This window comes from Nelumbo nucifera, chromosome 3, assembly GCF_055504915.1.
Source record: "Nelumbo nucifera cultivar China Antique chromosome 3, China Antique-T2T, whole genome shotgun sequence".
Lineage (NCBI taxonomy): Eukaryota > Viridiplantae > Streptophyta > Magnoliopsida > Proteales > Nelumbonaceae > Nelumbo > Nelumbo nucifera.
The window spans coordinates 13,012,602-13,036,167 of record NC_142651.1 but is presented as its reverse complement, the minus strand read 5'-3'; the positions used below and the strand labels follow the sequence as shown (position 1 = coordinate 13,036,167).

At 34.2% G+C, this 23,566-nt stretch overlaps 1 protein-coding gene across 1 annotated transcript; it reads left to right on the top strand.

Moving 5' to 3' along the window:
* The first annotated feature begins 12,286 nt into the window (after positions 1-12,286).
* Positions 12,287-17,179, top strand: LOC104596639 (protein NRT1/ PTR FAMILY 2.13). The gene is made up of 4 exons (XM_010257901.3): positions 12,287-12,684; positions 12,768-12,985; positions 13,530-14,101; positions 16,145-17,179. Exons 1-4 carry the CDS (start codon positions 12,498-12,500, stop codon positions 17,046-17,048), a joined length of 1,881 nt encoding a protein of 626 aa, XP_010256203.1. The 5' UTR covers positions 12,287-12,497; the 3' UTR covers positions 17,049-17,179.
* The last annotated feature ends 6,387 nt before the right edge of the window (positions 17,180-23,566 follow it).

Genomic DNA, 23,566 nt, shown 5'->3' with positions numbered 1-23,566 from the left:
CTCCTGATCTGTTAGAGACAAAGAGGACGAATTAACAATGGTTAATGCATTAAATCATCAATTATTGGTGGTGGTTCAGTTGGTAAGTTTTCTGGATGGTTGCAGTGGAGAATTGGACCAAATCCTGTTGCCACTGTAGTTGGGGGGTGGGGCGGGAGAGTTTATGGGTACAAGGGGATCGGTTAGCCCTCTCAATGGAAGGGCAGTGGCAAGCAAAGCAACAGGTATTTTTGGGTGAAAAGATATTGAGACCCCTCACTCATGGCCACGTGTCATGTTCAAAAACATTTCCAAATAACTAAATCTTTTCCGGTTTCAAGGGTTGCGTGAATGGAGATGGCTCCTCCCAACACCCATCCCACCACAGTAGATAACCCATAACCACTGTTTTCAAAACTGGACCGGACCGGACTGGAAAAACCGATAACCGGTTACCTGATTGGCTCCGTTTTCCTCCAAAACCGCTTTTCCCCCAAAATCGTTGATTTTGGTTAGCAAACCGCTGAATCGGCCGGTTAACCGTTCGAACCGTTTAAATGGTTTTGACCGTTTTCCAATTTTTAAAAAATTTTTATTTTTTTGTTAAAACGGGCCGGTCGTTCGGGTTGAACGGTCGGACTGTTCAAACCGATAACCGGACCCCTGACCGGTTCGGTCACCGGTTCATTTTTAAAAACCATGCCCATAACACACATGATTGGTTATATAACAAGATTCCTTGTAGACATAGGCCCCATTTGGCTCGTCTTTTTGCATGGTCTGTTAGCTGTTTATAACCCGGGCAGACCATGCCATGGTTCTTCTTTTGGTTCATAACAGGTTTAGCCATCAAAAGCTAATACGTCAAAAAGACACGAGAAATCCATTTTAAGCTGATTTTAAAAAGTTTTAAATGAAGTTTTTCACATCTTTCTCGCTTTATTCTCGTAATAGAAAGACACACTATAATTCTAATTTCGGACTGCTCAAATCTTCATACAAAAACTCAATGCATCTTTTAACTATCAAAACTACGAGAAAATCTTCCAAAAAGACTTACAAAACAGCTCCATATTTATTCATGCAAACCCTATAAAAGCACAAAAGCAATAGAGGAAAATACATAAAAAGAAAACAAGAAAAGTTCTCCTTATCACATGGGGCTTTGGAATTACATTAAGTGAAGACAGACAAGAAAAGTTCTCCTTATCACATGGGGCTTTGGAATTACATTAAGTGAAGACAGACAAAAAAAGTTGTGGGGAGACGCTTAATTTGGAATCCCAAAGCAAGAAGCTAAGAAACGTCTCCTTGCATGGGAGCTTTATTGGAATAACAACAAAAGTGAATAGACTAAAAAGGAGGTTTTGGAGAAGCTTTGGAAAATGAAAAGTAACTCACAATATGAGAAACCAGAATAGGCACTCATGCTGATGATGTACAGGAGGGGGGAGCCCCAAAAATATCAAATATTATAAGCTATTTTGTTTTACACCAATGTGTTGGAAATTTGTTCCATTTCACCAATAATCAGGAAAGCTATTTTCCTCTTTTCTTTTTCTTTTTTGAACACATAAAAAAGGATAAGTTATTTTGGTGAGATGCATGGTGAGTGGCTGTTTAAATTGCTTTAGCTTTATATTTCATTGGGACAGATGCATCTCACTCGAAAACCTGTCATCTTTTTTTTTTAAATTCTCAATGTACTATATCATTGGTTATTAAGGTTATCAAGATAATTCAAGATTTTGAATATTGACTCCAAAATAGAATTATTTTATTTATTTTATTGTTCAGTCTGAATGTGATATTTTTTAAAAAATTTAAAAATAACTACAACAAATATTAACATGAAAATTATTTTCAGGTCGGACGGTTTAATAGTTCAACTGTTCAAATCTACAGTTCACTGACCGATTCAATAATTTTCAGAAACATATGGGCCAAAGTGAGAAATGGAATGGAATACGTTATTAGTTCTTAGGTCGAATGGTTTAATTGTCCTGATGAATAATGATGGTTTTAAATATGATTTTCAAAACCGGACCGGACCGGATGGTCGGACCGAAAAAATCGGGAACTGGTCACCTAACCAGTTTCGATTTTCCTCAAACCCATTTTTTCTCTCAAAACCATTGATTTTGGCCAGCAAACTGCTGAATCGGGTAGTTAATCGTTCGAACGGTTTGACCATTTTTCAAATTTTCAAATTTTTTAAATTTTTTATTTTTTTGTTAGAACGGGCCGGTCATTCGAATCGAACAATTAGACCGTTCGAACCAGTAATCAGACCCTGACCGGTTCAGTTTTAAAAACCATGAAGTAATTCAACAAACATAAATTTGATGATTGAAAAACCCTTCCTTTCACCAACGCCAAAAATAATTATTGTAGAAACTTCTATTGCCTCTAAGGTGAGGCCTTCTCCTTTTGTCAAAAGACGTGGTGCCGAAAAGACGCGCAAAGCCTATTTTGGGCTGATTTCGGAAAGTTCTAAATGAAACTTTTCATGTCTTTCACGTTTTAATCTCACACGGAAAAACGCACGTTTGTTAAACAGTGTTCGGACTGCCCAAATCTTATGTCAAAAGCTCAATACATCTATTGACCGTCAGAACTACGAGAAAATCTTCTCAAAAAAACTTACCAAACAAACCCAAAATATAACCAGAGGTGACAGCAGCAGATGTGAACTTTTTCCAAACATGTTATAGCTCGAGGATGCTGCAACTTGCAACAACGGTCACAGCACCACATGTGAACTTTTACCCAACACATGTTTTATTACCAGCAAATGTGAACTTTTTTCTTATTACCTAAATGAGTTCAAAATAAAACATCAATAGACGCGTTTTGAATTTATTGCAAACGTTGGGTGTTCACATTTTATTTTAGGATGGCAAGAGGACATTGCAACCACGGCCATAGATTGGGGCCGGCAATTTTGACCCTAATCCATTTCATCCATCCAATCTATTCATTTAATGAAGGATCAATATGGATCGAATGACCCATTAGGGTCAGGATGGGATTGAGTTGACGGTTATCCATTGACCCTCAACTTTTATACTTGTTAAATTTTCTTTCGCTTTGACAATTTTTCTTCTTCTCCTTTGTTTATTAGATTGGGTTTTCTTCTTCTCCCTTCTCCTCTCTCTATCGGTTAGGATTTTCTTCTTCTCTATTTAATACTTTGAAAACCCACCAACGATCACTCCCACCACCTCCACCGTTCTCACTATTTAGGGCTCGCTCAAGTCGTTGTTTATTGCTTAATGCATTGTTTCTCGCTCAAGTCTTTGCCGCCATTCTCGCCTCCACCAGCAATGAGGTCGATCTGTTGAATCATTGCACCATGATCTTGGATCAGTGGCAAAATGAAGGTTTTGAAATGCTGTATCAAGCTTACATTCGGTGTTCCTTCTTCCCGAGCTTTGAGTCAACAACATTGATGTTACCTTGTTTCAATATATTGATGTTGACGAAGGAATAAAGGAGAATTTCAATGCCGACGATTTAATGGAGAAAGGAGAACAGGGGCAAACAATATGATATCGGCGATTGAACTGAGGAAGGAGGAGAAACAAAGGCGAGCAAGATGATGTCGACGATTGAGCTGAGGAAGGGAGAGAAATCGGGCGAGCAAGATGATGTCGGGCGAGTGAGACAAGACCATCTGATCCAAGAGGCACCACCACAGCCAATTTTTTGAGATTTTTTTTATTATTTCTGTATATTTTATGTGTTTTTAGTTTTGTGATAAATCGTTTTAGTTGAAATATACTTTGAGGAGTAGATGATTATTGTTTTATCATTTTCTGTGATTATTTTTTATAATTTTTCTTTTATTCCAATCTTTGGTTGATATATTTCCATTTATTGTATTTTTATGGGTGGATTAGGGTTGGTCAGAACCCACTCTACCCACTAACTTGAGTGACAAATGGGTTAGTGGGTCAATATGGGTGGGTTGGTACTCAACCCACACCCAACCCAACCATTTGTCACCCCTAGTCATAGAGCATATGCCAACTTTTACAAAGATTTTGCATAGGTTTTGTTGAGATGTATTACCAAAAAAGTAAATATTCGGTGGATCCAACCTGAGCCCGATACATTTCAACCAAAGCTTTTGCATAGGTTGGACTTGACTTTCTGAGCTTCAAATTGGGTTTGGGCCAAAACTTTCAAGCCTAACTTAAATTTAGGTTGGGTTTGGGTTGAGGCCAGCACACCCAACATTTTATGATATACATGTCTACATATTATCAATTTATTCTACTAGGAAATTGGGCTACAAATCTTAATACGCCCAAGCCCAGCCCAAGATGTTAGGTTAAGCTCCTAAGTTAGGTCAAGGCCGAACTTAAGATTTGAGACTTAGGATTGGGCTTGGGTTGACCCTCAACTTAACCCAATCTGCCCAAGTTTCACCCCAAGAATGAGCATTGTGACATTCTTGTATTAGTTTTTATTTTTTATTAAATTGTTTTAACTTTTACTAAATTTTTTATTTTGTATTAATTTTTGTTACTTTTAAAATGATTAGGGATTCTAAATTAATAATAATTAAGTTTAAAACTAGTAATTCTGTTAATATTTTAATTTTATTAAGAAATTTATAGTATCATTTTATTTTTTAAAATGTAATTTCAATGGTTATCAAATTCTGAAACTAAAATTTTCTTACTTTTTTTGGTTTTATTATTATTAATAAACATGGATTAATTTGTATTAACTTTTAAATAAAACTTGTATTAATAAAAAATATTAAAATAATTGTTATTAATTCATATTATTTTTATCTATATTTTTTATTACATTATTAAATTAATTAGTTATCTAATTAAACAAGCTTTAGTAATTAAGTTATAATTAGTTAAATAATTATGTAATTATCTTATAATTTAATTAATCTTTTGAATTATATAATCATTTTCTAAGTTAATTAATTTTTTTTAAGTTAATGAATGTAATTAAGAAACTTAATTAATAATTTCTTGCTTTAATTAATAAAAGTAAGTTAACTAAATAAAAGTAACCGAATAAATAACCCTATACTGGTTAAGCATACACAAATTTAACTAATAACTAATTAGTTAATCCTGGTTAATTAATCTAATTTAGCTAACGTAATGACTTTAAGTAAGTCGATGAAATAAACTGAGTAAAAACTTCTTTATTTTAGAAGTTAACTAATTGAAAATTTGTGTAATTAATGACTTAATTATGTTATCATTAATTAACTAAGTAGTTTAATACTTTAAAAATAGTCAAAAAGGCCACTTTTACGAGTGATTGGGTTGACTCTCATTTGTCTTTTAAGTCCTTGTTTGTTTTCACTTACTTAGGTAAAAGAGTTTACTTGAGCAAAAGTTTCCGAAGTACGGTTGGTGCCAGCATTCTCATGCATTTTCACTTACCTAGTAAACAGAAAGGTGGGAGGGGATTATCATTATCAGCGAGTGGGTAAGCAATTTACTCACCCTCCAAGAGGGTATCAATTTGCCCAGGTTGCTGATACTCTCCGAATCGTGGACCCATTATAGTAGCATATGAATGTCAGGTTGATGGTCAATTAGCCGGTTGACCGCCTTACTCCCTACGGGATATCGGCAAATGAACGGGGCCTAAAAGGTAAAATATTAATCTGAAATGGAAACAACATATAGAACTATAGATAGCCGTATTAATTAGTTGGGTAGTTGACCCAATTACCCTCGTGCTAGATGTTAAACCAAATCTTAATTCTAAGAAGGGCTATATTTTTATGGGAAAGTGGACATAATAAAGGAGAGTTGGAGATAATTTAGAAGTTCTTGTAAATCAAAGGTGTAAGTGAGTGGGGCTCTAATGAAGGGAGAGAATAAATAGGAATTAGAGATAATTTAGAAAAGAATAATTAGTTTATTTTTTTGGACATGCGATTGGAAGTGAGAATAGAGAGGAATTAGAGATTTATTGGTTGATTTTATAGGCAATCTAACTCCAATCCAATTAATTAACTTTAGAATTTCTCGATTGATTTTATAGGATTTTTTTTAAATGGACTTTAAATTAACAAACATTATAATTTTATTTATTCTAAATTTTAAAATTCCAATTTATTTTTTAACTATAAATTTATTAATTGTTTATTTTAAGTTTGTTGGTCATTTTAGTTGGTCAGTCAACTATGAATGAATTGGCCTAGCCGTAAGTAGCTAGTATCGAACATGGTATATTGGTATTGTTTAATGGACAAGCAAGGCACAACCATCTAAGACACAGATCATATACTGGGTCAAACTACCTGCAACCATGAAGACATAGTGGTCATGTTCAATGTGGGTGGGTTTAAATGGGTCAATCTGACCCAATTTTGGTTAAATGGATTATGCAGAACCCATATCAGTAGTACATCTGCATTATCTTGATGTTGGTAGCAATATATCGAAATCCATTGCAAAATAATATTGTTTAGTAGATAGGGCTATTAATAATGGGTTGAGTTTACCAGACAAAATTGAACCGTCCAAACCAATTATTTTGTATTGTTTATGTGGTTTTGTCCCAATTAATAATGGATTGAGACTGGTTTTTACTATTTTGAATTGATTAAGACATAAACCAATTATATAGTCAATAATATAAAGCTTTCTCTTTTTGTAAATACAGTTTTATTTTAATGTGTAAAAGAATAAATTTTGTAAATAGTACACAAATTAATTATCGTTAAAAATATATATTTTATCAATGTATAAACATTTTAGCATTTTTTTCAGTTTTATTAAGATTATATTATCAAAATAAAGTTTTTAAATTGTTCTTATCATTGCTAATTATAGGTGTCCAGTATAATTGGATCAGGTCAGACCCGATTGCGACAATTAAGTTTTGTTCTTACTTCTTATTGGCCTCATTAATAATGGAAATGGGAGTGGTACATCCTATTCCAAACCCAGACCCGATTGCGACAATTAATAATTAATGGGAATGGTTCTAGGTTGTTCTTATTGTCCTCATTAATTGTTCTTATTTCTTATTTCAGAAATAAAACTTTCTTTTCTTTTTATCCATCATTTTCATCATTCAAGTTGATATGGTACTTGGCAAGGTAATGGACCCCAGATATATATTATATATAGTCACGATCTTGTCCCTTTTTCCCTACCCCCACTTGGCCATGTGATATATAAGCTTAATGATAGAAATGTATGTTTCATATGGGAAGAGCTTTTGATCAATCAAAATACCACTTGGCTTTGAAAAAAAATCAAAATACCACTGTATGGTGCCGATTGATTCTTTTTAAGGAAATTGTTTAACACTCATCATGAGTTTTTAGCATTTTTTTTTTAAATTTATCATAACTTTTTAAAATGTCTAAAATTCACCATGTCACTAACTTAACGTTAAACAAATTAATGGGCGTTAATATATTACCATTTTAATCTTCATAGAAAAATATAAGATATATACAAAATAAATTAACGGGTGTTAATATATTACTATTTTAAAATACATAAAAACATGGAAATTACAAAAAAAAAGATAAAAAATAACAGAAATTGCAAACAAAATAAAAAATATTTTCAAATTATAGAAACTATAGAAATTGAAAAACAAAATCAGAAAATAAAAATTGTAGAAAAAACACCAAAAATTTATAGATCGTAGAAAATAGAAAAGTGTAAAAAAATTATAAAAAACATTAAAAATGCAAATAAAAAACAAGAAAATTGTGAGAAGACCATTTTTCGTCTAACTCGCCATTTAAGGGTAATTCACTAATTTGGTCATGAAAATTGTTATTTATGCTGACGTGGACACCTCTGTTAAGAAGCATTAACGGTGCACTTATGGAAGGTGAGTTTTGGAAAATAAAAACTTAATGACATGGTGAGTTTTAAACATTTTGAAAAGTTGTGGTGAGTTTAAGAGAAATGTTTAAAACTCATAATGAGTTTTAGACAGTTTCCCTTTTTCTTACATATATAAATTATATGGTACCAATTGATTGGTATTATGTTCTATACCAATGCGTTTCGAGTATCTCCGACTCCAGTAATTGGATACCAACTCCCAAGCAATTTCTTTCCATGGTCAATAAATGTGACAAGTTGTATAATATTTTCTCTTTCCTAAGTGGAGTAAGAGCAATTAGTGAAAATATGATTGTAGAGAGAGAGAGAGAGTTTTATAAGGAAACAAGAGAGTTAATTGAGATAGTTTAGGAGAGGTTTTTAAGAGTGGGAGATATTTTAGGATGAATTTTAGTCAAAAGAAGGAAGAAAAAAAAGGTAAAAGACTTAAAGATACCCTAAGATTTCATAAATTGACTTAAATATACCCTTAGTTTTTCAAAAAGGCATAATCTTGTGACTCTTTTATCCTTCATTTGCTTTAAGATTATCGAAATATACCTTAAACTTTACAAACTCATGTGGGTGATGAGCATATACTTCTCTCTCATTTGTTTTTTTTTCTTTTCTTTAATCATCTACATACTCTAACTCCCACACTACTCTCAGTGGAAAAATGTCTAAAATGCTGCAAAGTGTAGAGATGAGAAGCATTTGTTGTTGTACACAGATACTTTATTTTCATTGCTTCATCTACAGATCTCAACATCTATGATGAAGATCAAAACCACCATGAATGGCCTGAAAGGTTCTAGACTAAAGAATTGAAGTAGAAAGTTTCATCTTCTCGGGCCTCAATTGATCAGTTCAGTTTCAATTTGGTATTTTTGAAAAACCAAAGGAGCAATTCAATTTTCAATTAATTAACCAAAAGACCTTGTAATTAATTTAACCTGCCACATGAGGGCGGGGAATTTTTGTTGACTAAAATGCCCATATTTTTGTATATAGTCCATTTATAATTATGAGGGTTGAAAATTAAATTTCAATTAATGCTTTTCACTTCATTTAATCCACTCTCATTAAGTCTTATATTTAATTTATTAACTATCATTTTCTCTTATTAAATCTTATATTTAAGTTAATTTTCACTAATAAATGCTACTAATAAGATCTATCTGTAATACTTTTAACACTATAAACCCATATATTTTAAAACTTCAATAAATCCCTAAAACCTCCCTACAAAAGTTTTTGGTTGTTGATGAAACCTCTCCTGAAGTTTAGTAATTGCAATTACCTCCCTTGAACTTTTTGATATAGTTGCATGTAGATCCCCTTTGTTAGAATCTTCCAAATAGAAGCACGAAAATGACAATGTGCCCATGCAATTACTTTTGACCAAAACGTTTATTTTCCAAATTTTCTCCTCATATGAGTCACTTGCCCAAATCCTCCCAATCTCTTTTTTGAAATTGATTTATTTTCCAAATTTGTCCTTCTCATCAATCATACATAGGGAAAGCTACAACTTTAAATTCTTTATTTTTTGTTGTTTATAAAATTTGTATTGCTTTTTCTGTAGAATCCAGCCTCAATGATCATTGCTTGGGTATTCTAGACATTTTGTGCCTCTTTTTAGAGGATTCTAGCAGAGGGAGTCTACTTGCAATTATATCAGAGAATTTAGGGGAGGTGATTGCAATTATCAAATTTCAAGGGAGGTTTCAGCAATTTACCCTACTTACTCAAAAACAAAACCATTCTTTATCCAAGTGATGACTAAGCAATTCAACCATTCGAATCAAATTGGTTAACCCATGAAATCACAATTAGATAATAAAAATTTTACATAGAGATAAATATATAAAATTACAAAAAATGTTAGAAAAATTAGACACACTTATGATATTTTTATTTAATCAAATTAAAAATAATAAGTGTAATAAACATGAATTATTTTTATTGATGATGAAAAATGAAATACAAAATCTAAAAGCAACCAAAAATGAAATTATTTTCCTATTTGACAAAGATCAATAGTTCAATTTTTGGGTCAAATGTGTTAACTTTTAATGTCATAATTAAATAATAAAAATTTAAAAAATAGAAACACAAAAATGAAAAAAATACATAAATTTTACAAAAAAAAAACATTTGGGCACATGTATAATATCATATGTTTATCATATCAAACAAAAGAATAAGTGTACATAATAGAATTATTTTTAAGGACATAAAAATAAAAAATTATAGAAAATTTGAAAACATTTATAATTCTATATTTACACTACTATTGAAAATATGAATAAGATTGTGGAACTTTCTTTTGACTAAAATACCCATTTTTTGAATTTAATCCCTATTTAACTGTGAGGTTCAAAATGTAATTTGAACTACTACTTTTCACATCATTCAATTCCATCTCTTTAAATCTTACATTTTTTTTTGACAAATGAACAAAAAGAGATATAGTAAGAAGATAAAACATTATGTCATTACAAAAAAAAGAATCCAGCTAAGCAGGTAGGCTTGTCAATGATTCCTAAAACTTTATAGCCCAATATGAGGTGTTTAAGTTGGTGTTTGGCATCGATGTTGTTGCTTCATAAATGTTTTATGAGAAAATGGTGTTGTATGCATGAGGGTTTGTTGCACCATTCTCTCAAAAAATGGCTCTTTTTTTGTTTGGCATCGATGCTACCACATAGGCAATTTTGTGGGAAAACAACATTGGTTTTGTTTCGTACTTATGCTGTATAACCGCTTTCAGCATTAGTCTACATTATCCAACGCCCAACATGATGCCACATTGATGCCATGTCATTGCACTATTGACAGCAATAGGTTGTTTTCTGAGAAACCATTCAATTTGGCATTTCTTTAGACCACACTTTCTTGATTTCCAAGGCGTGATTTGGAGCAACGTTTTTTCTAGAAAAACGATGCAAAATAAGAAGTCATTTTCTGAAGCACCACTTTTTCTGATGTGGCACCGATGTGTCGTCGCTTTCTTAGATAACAACATCAATGAAACACCACCTAAATAATCGGATTTGGATTTTGCAATCTACGTCCGATTAATATTGAAAAACAAAAATATAAAAAAATAAAAAATACCTGAATTTTATAAAAAAAAAATGGATACATTATTACTATCATTATCATCATTTAGAAATGTCACGTGCAAAAATTGGATACATTATTACTATCATTATTATCATCATTATTACTATCATTACTAAAATTACCCTTCATTTCTTTGTTTGAGAAAAGGTATAAAAGTCTTTTTATTACAGATTTAATGCCAACTTTAATGGCTACTAAAATGCCCATATTTGTGTATTTAATCCATATTTAATTGTAAGTATCAAAAATGTAACTTTAATTATTACTCTCTACCTCATTTAAACCCCTCTCATTAAGTCTCACACTTATGGTATTCACTCCCATTGTCTCTTATTAAATTTTATATTTAAGTTATTTTTCATTAATAAATGCTACTAATTAGATTTATGTCAATACTTTTAATAATATAAAATCATATATTTTAAAATGACAAAAACAAAACCATTATTTATCCCAATGGTGGCTCAATAATTCAATCATCCGAATCAAATTAATCAACCTATGAAGTCTTAGTTGGGTAAGAAAATTTTTAAAATAGAAATAAATATAGAAAATTAGTAGCATTTGTTTTTTTTTTCAATTCTAGATGATCATAATGCACCCAAAATTTTCAATGGTGTATCCAATTTAATTACTATTACAATTTAATTATTTTTATTTTGATTAATAAAAATATCATATATGTGTCTACTTTATAAATAGAAATAAAAGTTTTATAAATAAAAAGTTAAAATAATTAAAATATATATTTTTTTAATTTTTATAATAGAAATAAATATAGAAATTCAGTAGCATTTTTTCAATTCTAGATGATCATAATGTATCCAAAATTTTCAATAATGTATCTAATTTAATGATAATTATAATTTAATCATTTTTAATTGGATTAATAAAAATATCATAAATATGTTTAATTTAATTATTACTATTATTATCATCATTTAGAATTACTAAGTATAAACCTCATACATATTTATATACACACTTAATAGTGTATATATATATATATTATTTATAATACATAATATATTATAAATATACAAAATTAAAAAAACAATCCAAATTGGGTTGGGGATTTTCAAAAACCAGCAATACAATTATACAAATTAGGTTTTAAAAACTAGCCCGCCCATTTTCTGCTCGTTTATTGGGAAAAAAACTGCTTCACCAACGGTTTATCTTTAACAGTACGAAGCAGTGACGTGTCAGCTCCTTCAGGATGATACTGTCTTTCGTTCTTGGTGGAGACTGATTTACCGAGTTGTCTTCTTGTGTTGTGAGTTTTGATGTTTCGACCTGTATCTATTGCGTCGAGCGGCCATTGGGAGCCACTTGATCATCTCTCCCTCTCCCTCCGTTGGACTATTTGTTATTAATAGGCTTGGTTCTCTCTCCCTCTCCCTTTCTATATTTGTTATTAATAGGCTTGGTTCTCTCTCTCTCTATTTGTTATTAATAGGCTTGACTTTCAGTGAGGGTTTGTTCACCTCCAGACTTCGAACTGACCTTTACCAACTGTGTGGGTGGAGGAGCCGAGAGGACAACATGAGGAAATTAAGCAGCCCTTTGTCATGGTTCTGCTTCTTGAAATATTTTTCGGTCACTTCTTCATCGTCGTCGACACCAGTGTCATCACCGGCGGACAAACAGGACGAGAAACCCGGAGCAGTCGAAGAATCCAGGAAAACCCAAAGAAAGCCTGGTGGATGGAAGACCATGCCTTACATCTTAGGTATTTTAGCTCTGTCTGTCTGTCTGTCTGTTTGTCTGTCTGTCTTCTTGGCAAATGGAGCTGACAGAAGTGAGTATTGGCAGGGAACGAAACGTTTGAAAGGTTAGCGACATTTGGGTTGCTGGCAAACTTCACGGTCTACCTGCTGAAACAGTATCACATGGATGAGGTGTTTGCTGCAAATGTGATGAACATATGGTCCGGTACAGTGAACTTTGCACCCCTGATTGGAGCCTTCCTCTCTGACGCCTACCTCGGCAAGTTTCGGACCTTGGCCTACGCATCCTTGTTCTCTTTGCTGGTATTTAATCTCCAGATTGTGTCTTAACCTCTTGATTCTTGTGATTATCTTTCTCCGAACAGCAATATTGACAGGAAATTCAGCCTCCCATTTATTTTATTTATTTATTAATTTTCTGTGTTGAATAAAAATGACCCATGTGCTCGTTAGGTTCAGACTATAATTACCTACTGAATTAATTATTAGATATCTCAGAAGAGTTTTATATTGCTTCCAGATTTTTGCTTAACACGGAAATTTGATAAAATATTTTTAGTTCATTATAGCCATCACAGGTCCTAGATGAGAGCTGCTAATGCATATAAACCTGGTAGAAAGTTGGGGGCCAGGAGGAGGGAGGGTTCTCTTTTCACTGTTTAATTACGTGAATCTTTAGTTTTTATCTCGTTAATTAATCTTGACTCATCATACAATGACAACCCTTTTATCGAATTCCTGGATATATATATATATATATATATATATATATATATATATATATATATATGTTTATTCCGATCGAATTCAGTGATATGGTTTTAAAATGGCGATCATTGATTGACAGGGAATGGTGGCCATAACTTCAACGGCGATGGTGCCGGCGTTGCGTCCGGCCCCCTGCTCCACCGAGCTGCAACAACAGAATCAATGCTCCGGTCCCACGGCTGCCCAGTTAGGTTTCCTGTACTTGGCTTTGGGTTTTTTAACTGTAGGCGGGGGTGGGATCAGGCCATGCAGCATGCCATTTGGCACCGACCAGTTTGACTCCACCACTGAAGAAGGAAGAAAAGGAATCAACAGCTTCTTCAATTGGTACTACTTCACCTTCACTATTGTTATTATGATCTCTTTAACTCTCGTTGTTTACATCCAAGACAGCATCAGTTGGGCCTGGGGTTTCGGCATCCCCACCATTCTCATGTTCTGTTCGATCATTCTGTTCTTCCTTGGCATGCGGGTTTACGTCTACATCCCACCGGAGGGGAGCGTCTTCTCCGGCGTCGTCCAGGTGTTTGTCGCAGCTTACAAGAAGCGTAAGCTAAGGCTTCCCAGTAGCCAAGAGCAGCCGGGAGCCCTTTATGACCCACCCATGAAGGGGACTCTCATCTCAAAGCTTCCTCTCACACAACAATTCAGGTATACATCCCAAGTTGCTTTACATTAATTTCCATTAACTAAGACAGAAAAAAAAAAGTTTTGTCGCGTCTGTAAACCATAATTTCTGAAAAAAAATGTTTACGAGTGACTCAGTGAGGTTGGTAGAGAGCTTCTCCATATTAACTCATCCATTCTTATTATCTATCATCTTGTGGCTAATCCACACCACCCATCTCATGGTTTTCAAAACTGGATCGGACCGGACTGTCGGACTAGAAGGAACCAGTCCGGTTTTCCCCAAAACCAGATTTTTGTTAAAAAAATATTGATTTGGTCATCAAACCATTGACCCGGGCAGTTGAACCATTCAAATCGTTCAACAGTTTTGATCATTTTTTATTTTTTTTGTCAGAACGGGCCATCTGTTCAATTCGAACGATTGGACCAACCCGAGAATTGGACCCCTAACTGAGAGTCTGAGACAGAGAGATTGAGACGAGAGAGAGAGAGAGAGAGAGAGAGGACTGTAACCATTGCGAGAGTTGAGGTCGGTGACGAGAGAGAATTCGACAGGCAACGGCGATGGCGATCGACGATAGACGAAGGTTGAAGGAAGATTAAAGAATTGAAACTCTTCTTTGAATATCTCTTCTCTGTCACTCGAGTATCGCTGTCTGTCTAATGTCCGACGGGTGAGTGGCGACAGCAACGGCGGTCGGCGAATCGACGACAAAGGCACAAAGTTAGGGTTCAAAGACAGAGTTCTCTCTTCTCTCTGTCAAAGACTCAAAGTCGAAGTGTTTTGTGTTTTACTATCCAGGGTTTTAGTGTTTTACTATTTTTTAAGTTTTAATCTTGTAAAAAAATGAATAATAATTATTATAATTATATAATATATAATATTATATACAATATATATATATATATATATATATATTAATCGGCCCCGATTCAGGGCGGGGATTGCATTCCCATCCCCGTCCTCGACCCCGAATGGGGATTCAGGGATCGCTCCACCCCCGACCCCAACCCTGCCAAAGTACCCTCCATACCCGACCTTATCGGGTCTGGGAGCCCGGGTACCCGTCAGGGACAACAGGGAAAACTAGCACCCCTAAATGCGAGTTTATTTGCATCAAATACAGTACGTTGTTAAAGACAAAACTGCCCTCATGTTTTCACTTCTACCAATGGTTTCTTTTGTCTTTTCACTAACTTAGTGGCATGTCTCATAAAATGTGGAATTGTGTAGCGGATTGTGGAATTAGATGGAATGCAATCGCTGTTTAGCGGATGATCTGCTACTCCTCACAAACACTATCCCAATTGGCCATAATAATCGCACATGGGGAACATCTCCCATGAATGGTGGCAAGTGGCAACGGGCAAGGCGGATGTTAGAGCGTTTTGTTGGTAGCATTAATTATACCTATCCATCATAAAATACATATAACCCATAAGCACTCAATTTCTCACTTAGCATTTATGGCTAGTGTGAAGTGTTATCATTGGTAGCCATCGGTTCATCTAATTAATCCGAATTGAAAAGTGGAATTCCAATTATATTTTTATATATTTCCTTTTTTTCCCTTTTTTTGGAAAAATCATTAGCAAATGTTAGTGCATGAACAAAAGGAGAGGCTGAGGTATGCGCTACCAACAAAATGCTCCCAACAGGCCACACAAAATGCTCCCAAAAGGAGATGTGAACTCCTTTCGTTTTATTTTATTTTTTATTTATCTCCAACCTCCAAACCAATTTACCACGTATTAAATTCATTTTGTTTTAATGTTCATTGGTCCTTGGGAAAATTCACTAAAAGGACTCTGTTAGCAAACCCTCTCCCGTAATTTCTGTATGTTAATTTCCATCCATTCAATCAAGCTAGCTAGGCTATTAGATAATGAGGCCAATTAATGAATTCTTCAAGAGATGTTCAATACATCTTTTTTGTTTATTTCATAGCTTTACATCCATCCACAATACAAGTACTCAAGTAGAACTAATAGCTCCACTGTTTATTGTAAACAGCCAGTACTGCTGGCTTAAGTACAATAATTTTCATTTGTGATTTTACACAGAGTGCTGAACAAAGCTGCTATAATAGCTCATGGCGAAGTGCAGCCCGATGGGTCGCGTTCAAATCAGTGGAGCCTCTGCAGCATCCAACAAGTCGAAGAGGTTAAGTGCCTGATTCGGGTAGTCCCGATATGGGCTTCTTGCATCATCTGCTTCACTGCAATGGCTCAGCAATGGACGTTCACCACGGTGCAAGCCTTGAAAATGGACCGGCACCTTGGACCCAAGTTTCAGATTCCAGCTGGATCGTTGATGATCATATCGATGATCACGATTGGGTTATGGCTTCCCTTCTATGATCGGGTCCTCGTCCCTGCACTCAGAAGAGTAACCAAACAAGAAGGCGGAATAACACTTCTGCAGAGAATTGGAATTGGGATGGTGTTCGCACCCGTATCCATGGTAGTTGCAGGGTTGGTGGAGAAGAAGAGGAGGTCTTCGGCCATTTCTCATGCCCGTCCAGATGGAATGGCACCCATTTCGGTCCTGTGGTTGGCACCACAGCTTGTTCTCATGGGATTTGCAGAAGCCTTCAGTAACATCGGCCAGATAGAATTCTATTACAAACAATTCCCCGAACAGATGCGAAGCATGGCTAACGCCCTGTTCTTCTGCACCTTGGCCGGTTCAAACTACCTGAACAGCTTGGTGGTGACCATGGTTCACCTCATCACCGGAAAGCACGGGCAGCCCAAATGGTTGGACAACAACATTAACGCCGGCAGGCTCGACTACTTCTACTTCGTTATAGCAGCTTTGGGAATCTTGAATATCATCTACTATCTAATATGCGCCAGATATTACCACTACAAGGGTATTACAGAGGTTGAAGGCGACAATGTCGAAGTTGTCGTCCAACCAAACTCTCCTAAAAAGAAACCACACAGAGAATTAGAGATAAGCTAGATTTGTCTTATTTATGCTCCTTTCACGTAACCAGCCCAACTGGTTATTGCCCTTATTTTTTCCTTTTGTGTCTGTGTCTCTGTTTGTGTACGTGCATTGGTAGTGAAGTCACTCTATAATCTCTCTCTTTCTCTCTCTCTCTCCCCTTCACTATGTCTGGATTTCCTACTAACTTCCCTCTACTACGTTCTCTACTAACCCAATAACCAAGAGTTTAACCCCTCTGTTAAATACTCTTTTTTAAAAGATATCAATTTTTAAAACATTAATTAACCCATTATTAGAAAATAACTATTTCATTTAAGCCCGAATTTTTCCTTCACCATTCTCTTTCTTCTTCGTCTCTTCTTAGAAATTTTCTGTTATGTGCTTGATCATTAATATACAAAAAGCCCCTTTCAGATTTCTTCAAGGATTAAAAAAAATCTCTGTACCTCTATCCACTCTCCACACCAATCGATAGAAAAGTTATTCAAGTTCTTTTGTGTTAACTATCAATATTTGAATATTCCATCACTATCCACTCTTTACACCAATATACAATTTCTTTTGTATTAACTATCAATATTTGAACATCCCGTCACTATGTTGCACTTAGGGACAATTGGAATCATTTTATTGGGTCAGTAGAGAGAGAGGAGTAGAAGGAAATTAGTAGGAAGGTTGAAAATGTAATTTTAATTAATATTTTTCACCTCATTTAACCCATCCCATCACTTTTATTACTAATGCTTACATTTGTTATTTAGTCCGTCTCTAATTATGAAGGTTGAAAATGTAATATTAATTAATGCTTTTCACCTCATTTAATCCCCTATTATTAACTTTTATATTAAAGGTATTAACTCTAAATCTCTCTTATTAAATTCTATATTTAAGTTACTTTTTCACTAATAAACGCTACTAATTAGATTTATGTCCAATACCTTTAACAATATAGACCCATATATTTTAAAACTTACTCAAAAACAAAACCATCCTTTACCCAAACTAAGCAATTCAACCGTCTAAATCAAATTGGTCAAAAATGTACAAAAAAATTAAATAAAAATAAATATAGAAAATTATAAAAATGTAGAAAAAAAAAACACATTAATGATATTTTTATTAATGTAATTAAAAAAATAAGTGTAATAAACAAGATTTTTTATTGGTGATGAAAATGAAATACATAATCTAAAAACTAACCAAAAATGAAAGTATTTTCCTGTGTAGCAGAGATTAATAGATTACAATGAAAAAATTAATAATTAATTATCTATTATGTGTTTCCATGCTGAAGTAATAAAATATAAAAAAAAATGAAAAAAAGCTACATAAATTTTACAAAAAAAATATAGAAATATGAATAAGATTGTGTAGCTTTCTTTTTAACGAAAATATCCATTTTTTGAATTTAATCCATATTTAATTGTGAGGTTTAAAATTTAGTTTGAACTATAATTTTCATTGCATTCAATTCCCTCTCTTTAAATCTTACATTTTTTTGATAAATGAATAATAAAAATACACTAAGAAAATAAAACATTACAAAAAGAAGAATATGCCAAGTAGGTAGACTATAAATAATACCCAAAACTTTGTAGCCCAATATGAGTTGCTTACATAGTCATATTCGGATTTTACAATCTGCATCCAATTCATAGTGAAAAACATAAAATATAAAAGAATAAAAAATTTATACATTATAGCTATCATTATCATGATCTAAAATTCCCACATACATATATATATGATCAGTGTTTAAATTGAGCTACGGATAGACTGACGAACTTGAGACATCACAAAGTTTATCTGTTTTTCTTATGCTTATGAATTTATTTCTAATCACTTTTTTTTTTTAAATGTTGAGAGCTCGACGACTAGACACATGATTTGAGTGTTAAAATTTAGATCTCAATCAATTATAGTAAAGACCATAGTTTTCAAAATCAGACTGGACTGGACGGTCAGAGTAGAAAAACTGGGAACTGATCAAGTGACCGGTTTCGTTTTCCTCAAAAACCGAATTTCCCCCCAAAACCGTTGGTTTTGATCAATGAACCGTTGAATTGGGTAGTTAACTATTCAAATAGTTTTGATCATTTTTTATTTTTTTGCCGGAACAATCCAAGCATTCGATTTGAATGATCGGACCGTTCGACCCGGTAACCAGACGTCTGACCGGTTCGGTTTTGAAAACCATGGTAAAGACGTTAGTTCACTTTCATATTTAATACACTGTACCTTCTCAATTCAGAATTCAGATGATGTAGACACATAGGATAAACATTTTGTAACACATGTCGTATTAGCTAAAATAAACTATCCTCAACCTTGAAATGATACAAAATTTTAATACAGTTGTCAGAATATTTACTTATTGAGTGTATATTAAATATGTTCACACTGCCTGCTGAATCCTGTGTTGGATGCACTATAGATTTTGCCTTAAATTCAATCGTTTTGTATGTTCAATTTTATAGCCACGTGGCCATTCTCCATTAATATAATACCAGACCACATCATCTCTTGTCTTATTATATCATTCATGTTATCTTCATAAGGAACAGAAGAGAAAATGATTCGAACCGGATCCCTGCTCATTGGATCATCAGATTTCGTGTAGGGATTAAAAACGTGTGAACATGGGAGAAAGTTATAAATTCTATGTTGAAGACGTGGCATACTTACTTTGATGGGGAGGTATGCATTAATTGAATTTCCACCGTTCCAGCCAAAAGTATTTCAATTTGGATTGTCGGCATTATTATTATTTATTGTCTTTGTCTACATTTTGATATTACTGACATTCCACTCCATCTCATAATTCATTTATTAATTCCCCAAATATATTTATCCCCAAATCCCCATATAAACAATATCTCTTCCTGAATTGAAAACCTTCTCCCTTAATTACACTGACCCAAACTGTATGATGGCATCATGAACTCTGATGTGAATTGAATTCAAATTCCAGATCTATTATCTTCCTTGCTGTAAGTATCAATTTAGTGGGTGGAATCAAAATTCAATTCTCCTCTCGCTAAAATTGACTTAGAATTTTCGAACCGAGTTAAAAAAAAGGAGACCAGATCAATTTTCAGACCTACCAGATAAAGCATTCGAACCTGAAATAATTCTAATTTAAAGAAAGAAAGAAAGAAAAGAAAGAAAGTGATAACATAACATTACTGTTGCGTGTTAAATATTCATTTCTATTTCACGGTGAACAAACAACACTACCATACAAGAAAGTCGGGGAATTTTGAACTTCTGTGGTGGGACATTAGAAAGTCGGTGAATAAATGGCTCAGCGCTGTTGCTTTCTTGGTGAATTGAACCGAGTTAAATTGTTTGACCATGGCTCTATGTTGGATATCTATTTATTTATGTAGTTAGGTTTACATCAACATATCTGACATATGTGGTTAGGTTGGATATCTATTTATCAAAACTAATTTGAATCATGAAAAAACTTATTAAGTAGCTGCTTCCATTTCAATAAATGAGTTAATGTGTAGATCGGATAAGAAACAATATAGTTATATATCTGGGAAAAAAAAATCTGAAATAATACAGTGATGACGCTATGATAGTTACAACAACAATATAAAACCAACTACGATCAGGTGGTAACTTTGTCTGCTTTGATTTTGATTTTGTGTATGATGGGTTTGGCTTGATAAGATCACTGAAGCACTTTTAATAAAGGAAATATTTGATATAACCATTCCCTTTTTTTTTTTGGTAGAAAAAGAAAAATCTACGTAGCTTTTACCTCTGGCGTTGTTAAACCATAACACTCCACGGTGCATCCACATAAATGTGATCCTATTCACTTTCTCTACTCACACCCTACTCAAACTACCTTTGCACACTGTTTTCAAAACCGGACCGAAAAAATCGAGAACCGGTCACCTGAACCTGACCAGTTTCATTTTCCTCCAAAACTGTTTTTTCCCTCAAAACCATTGATTTTGGTCAACAAACTGCTGAATTGGTCGGTTAATCATTCAAACCGTTCGAACGATTTTGACCATTTTTTAAATTTTTAATTTTTTTTTTGTTAGAACAGTTCGACTGTTCCCTTGATCGGTTCGTTTTTAAAAACCATGCATTCACAATTTGGTTAATTGAATTGTGGATATTTTTTCTAACTAAATTGATGGTATTAGTTTTTAGAAAAATGGTAATTAAAACCAAACTGAATCCAATTGATTAATTAGTTGATCGATTTGGTTCATCGGTTTTTCGATTATCATACTATTATATATAATAAATATAAAATATTATATTATAAATAATAAACAATATATTGTATATTATAAATATATATTAAAGATATTATAAAATATATATAATATATATAAGTATATGTATACCCGTCGCTTCACTTAACTATCCATTTTCTTATATTGGCTAACTGAAACTAAACTAGTACCTTCGATTTTACTAAAATACCGAACCAATTGATTCGATTAAGTAGAATTTTCAATTTGGTTCAGCTTTTCGATTTTTCTTGTTTACACCTAATTGCAGCTGCACATCTTACAATACAATATGGTGATGTGTTAACGTCTGTTTGAGCGTTAATGTGGCAAGGATCATGGTGCGAGCAGCTGGGTTATAGGCAAACAAACACTCTCTTTCGAACCTCTGGTGTCTGCCTCTAGAGTAGCTTCCACGGCATCTTTTGCAGGTGCAAGTGCATCTAAAGGTTCTGGTCTCTCTAAATCCCTGATTGCAGATCTTGCAAACACAATGGTCGGACTCGAGCAAGAAGAAGAGGAGAAGAAGAAGAATGATCGCCGACCCTACCACCGGAGTTACTAGTCGAAGAAGAAGAATACGTCGCCGCCGGAGGTCTTTTTGTCGTTGTTAATGAATTGCCAGAGCTCTATCGCCGCTGATGGAGGAAGGGTTTGGTGTATGGGTAGAGTTCGGTGGTAGGAGCTCTCAGGAAAACAGAATGGAAGAAATGAGGCCCTTTTGTCCCAGACCGGTTCGTATCCGCGTGAACTGTCCAATTGAGCCGACCAGACCATGTTAACGCTCAAACGGATGTTAACATTGGCCTGATCGACGTGTCACTTTTTCATTCGCAGGTTCACGCGTCCAGTGCACCCACGGGTGCACAGAACGTGGCCTGGGTAGAGTGTGGGTAGAGAAAGTGGGGCAGGAAATCTGGAGTGCACAAATGCTTTTAACCCTTGGAACAGTTTAACAAAAGACTAAAAAAAAATAAAAAAATCCTGGGAACAAATTCCTTTTGGGTTAAAATTTTTGATAGAAAAGTTTCCAGTTTACGTCTAACAGGTACAACATAGAAAGAAAGCACATTCAATGCAAATTGGATTTCCTGTCCATTACTCTCTACGTAGGAAATCTTAATTATGTTCAATGAGCACTTGACAACTGCCAAAAAATTGTTTTAATCTTTTTTAAGTGACAGGTGTCAAAATTTTTTTACGTGTTCATTAAACGTACAAAGTGATATTATATAATGGAGAAAAAGAAACCTTCTTCCCAACCTTGAGATTTAACCTAATTTAAAAATTAAAATATTTTTTTTGATAATTAATTTAGAAATTAAAATATTACCTTGAGGTTTAAATTATTTTGTTTTATATACATAATTAAGGAAGACATTAAGACCAAGTAGGTTTAGATTATTATTGTGGAGACTGCATGTAAGGGGGTTTTATAAATTTGAAGGCTGACCTTGATCATAGGAAAATATCAAATAATTAATATGACATGTTCACTTTGTCATGTTGGGAAGAATACATTTTGCGCATTTATTTTGCTTTTCCGTCCGCTAGTGCAAATTTCGTTTCTAGTCTTTTTGCAAAGTAACAAGGATCAAGGATGGAATTACCTATGGAGACTGGCTTTTGTATTTTGTATGCATTCGTATTATACATTATTTGTATTTATACCTTTTCTGGTCATGTATTATTTTTTTGGCTAAGTATCTCATCTGTTCATCTAATCCCAAGTGGCCTGTGACTCAGAGGTTGAAGTGGAACTCCTTAATGGCAAGTTGTCTGGTGGCGAGCTACCTAGTAGCGAACTGCCTAGTGGTGAGCTATCTGGTGGTGAACTACCTGGTAGCGAGCTACTTGGTGGTGAGTTACTTGGTGGTGAACTGCCTGGTGACGAACTACCTTGATGAGCTGCTTGGTGGTGAGCTACCTGGTGGCGAAATGCCTTGTGGTGAGCTACCTTGATGATCTGCTTGGTGGTGAGTTACCTGGTGGCAAACTGCCTTGTGGTGAGCTACCTTGATGAGCTGCTTAGTGGTGAGCTACCTAGTGGCAAACTACCTTGATGAGCTGCTTGGTGGTGAGCTACTTGGTGGCGAACTGCCTTGTGGTGAGCTACATTGATGAGTTACTTGGTGGTGAGCTACCTGGTGGCAAACTGCCTTGTGGTGAGCTACCTTGATGAGCTGCTTAGTGGTGAGCTACCTGGTGGCGAACTACCTTGATGAGCTGCTTGGTGGTGAGCTACTTAGTGGCGAACTGCCTTGTGGT